The sequence below is a fragment of the Gekko japonicus genome, unplaced genomic scaffold (genome assembly GCF_001447785.1).
Source record: "Gekko japonicus isolate JY-2015 unplaced genomic scaffold, Gekko_japonicus_V1.1 scaffold3091, whole genome shotgun sequence".
In the NCBI taxonomy this organism is placed as follows: Eukaryota; Metazoa; Chordata; class Lepidosauria; order Squamata; family Gekkonidae; genus Gekko; species Gekko japonicus.
In genome coordinates, this window is record NW_015167629.1 from 31,984 (window position 1) to 33,051 (window position 1,068).

At 44.2% G+C, this 1,068-nt stretch overlaps 1 protein-coding gene across 1 annotated transcript in view; it reads right to left on the reverse strand.

The window, feature by feature from the left end:
- Nucleotides 1-1,068, reverse strand: part of LOC107112853 (cytochrome P450 2K1-like) — a 30,363-nt gene that overhangs the window by 21,698 nt on the left and 7,597 nt on the right. The window contains 1 exon segment of the mRNA XM_015414052.1: nucleotides 767-929. Coding sequence (XP_015269538.1) covers nucleotides 767-929 — 163 coding nt within the window.

The window sequence follows — 1,068 nt, forward strand, 5'->3', positions numbered from 1 at the left end:
TCCCTGTTAGAATGTACTGTAGAGCACCAATTTTAGTTCTTATTTATTAATGTTTTAACGTTATGTGTGTTTTATCCTCGGCGTTTGCCGTCTGTAGCCGCCCTGGGCCACATGGGTAGGGCGGGATATAAATCCCAGAATAAATAAAATAAATAAATAAAATAAATCTATTCAGACTTTGATAGTGACTCCTGACCTCTGCAATGTATAAACATTCCCCAAAGGCAAAAGTCACGTGAGGCAAAAATCATGTAGAGGGCTATCTGTACCCAAAGGCGGCAGCACTTAGCAGAGTCCTGAAGCCTCCTGGGAAACACAACCAAAGATTCAACTATAGAGGCTAATTACTACAGAAATTAAAGCCACATAGGTTTAACAGAACTGAGCCGCAATCCAGGCCCTAATTCCGCAACACTCTGCTGAAGATTTAGAAAATTCTGAATGTTTCATCATATGGAGAAAATGCACGAGGGAAGTCGTCATATGATGAAGGTATGCATGCACGGCCACTGTTTGTGCCTCTGTTTTTCAACCCTTTCCCCCGTGCTGCTTCCATGACCTCCCTTTCTTGGGGCTCTTCTTTGCCCTCGGGGTTGGGGGGGGGCATAAGTTCTTGTATCAAAACAATTTAAGCTAGCCCAGTTCTATAGATAGGAAAACTACAATCTGTATCTCTCCCAGGATACTGTTTGGCACAGACTCTCCCTGGCTGTAAGTTCTACATATGTAAGCAAGACCAGCTACTCTTCAGAAAGAAGGACCTCACCATGGCCATGTTGAAAGTCTTCAAACACTGGAACTATGGGCCTGTCCGCAAAGGCATCTGCCTGGTTCGCCAAAGCCTCCTTTACAGTCTTGTAGCCCGACAGAACGACCATTTTCTGGAATCCCATTTGGATGCTGAAAACAGGACCATACTCCTTCGATAACTAAAATATAATTAAAGGTAAATGAGAAACATAGGGGAATTTCACATTACCAGTTTCCGTTTCCAGATGAACCGGTACAGGGCTGCCGTTTCACACATGGCTTGCCCCTACCAGAAAGGAGCCGATTCACAAGCAGTTC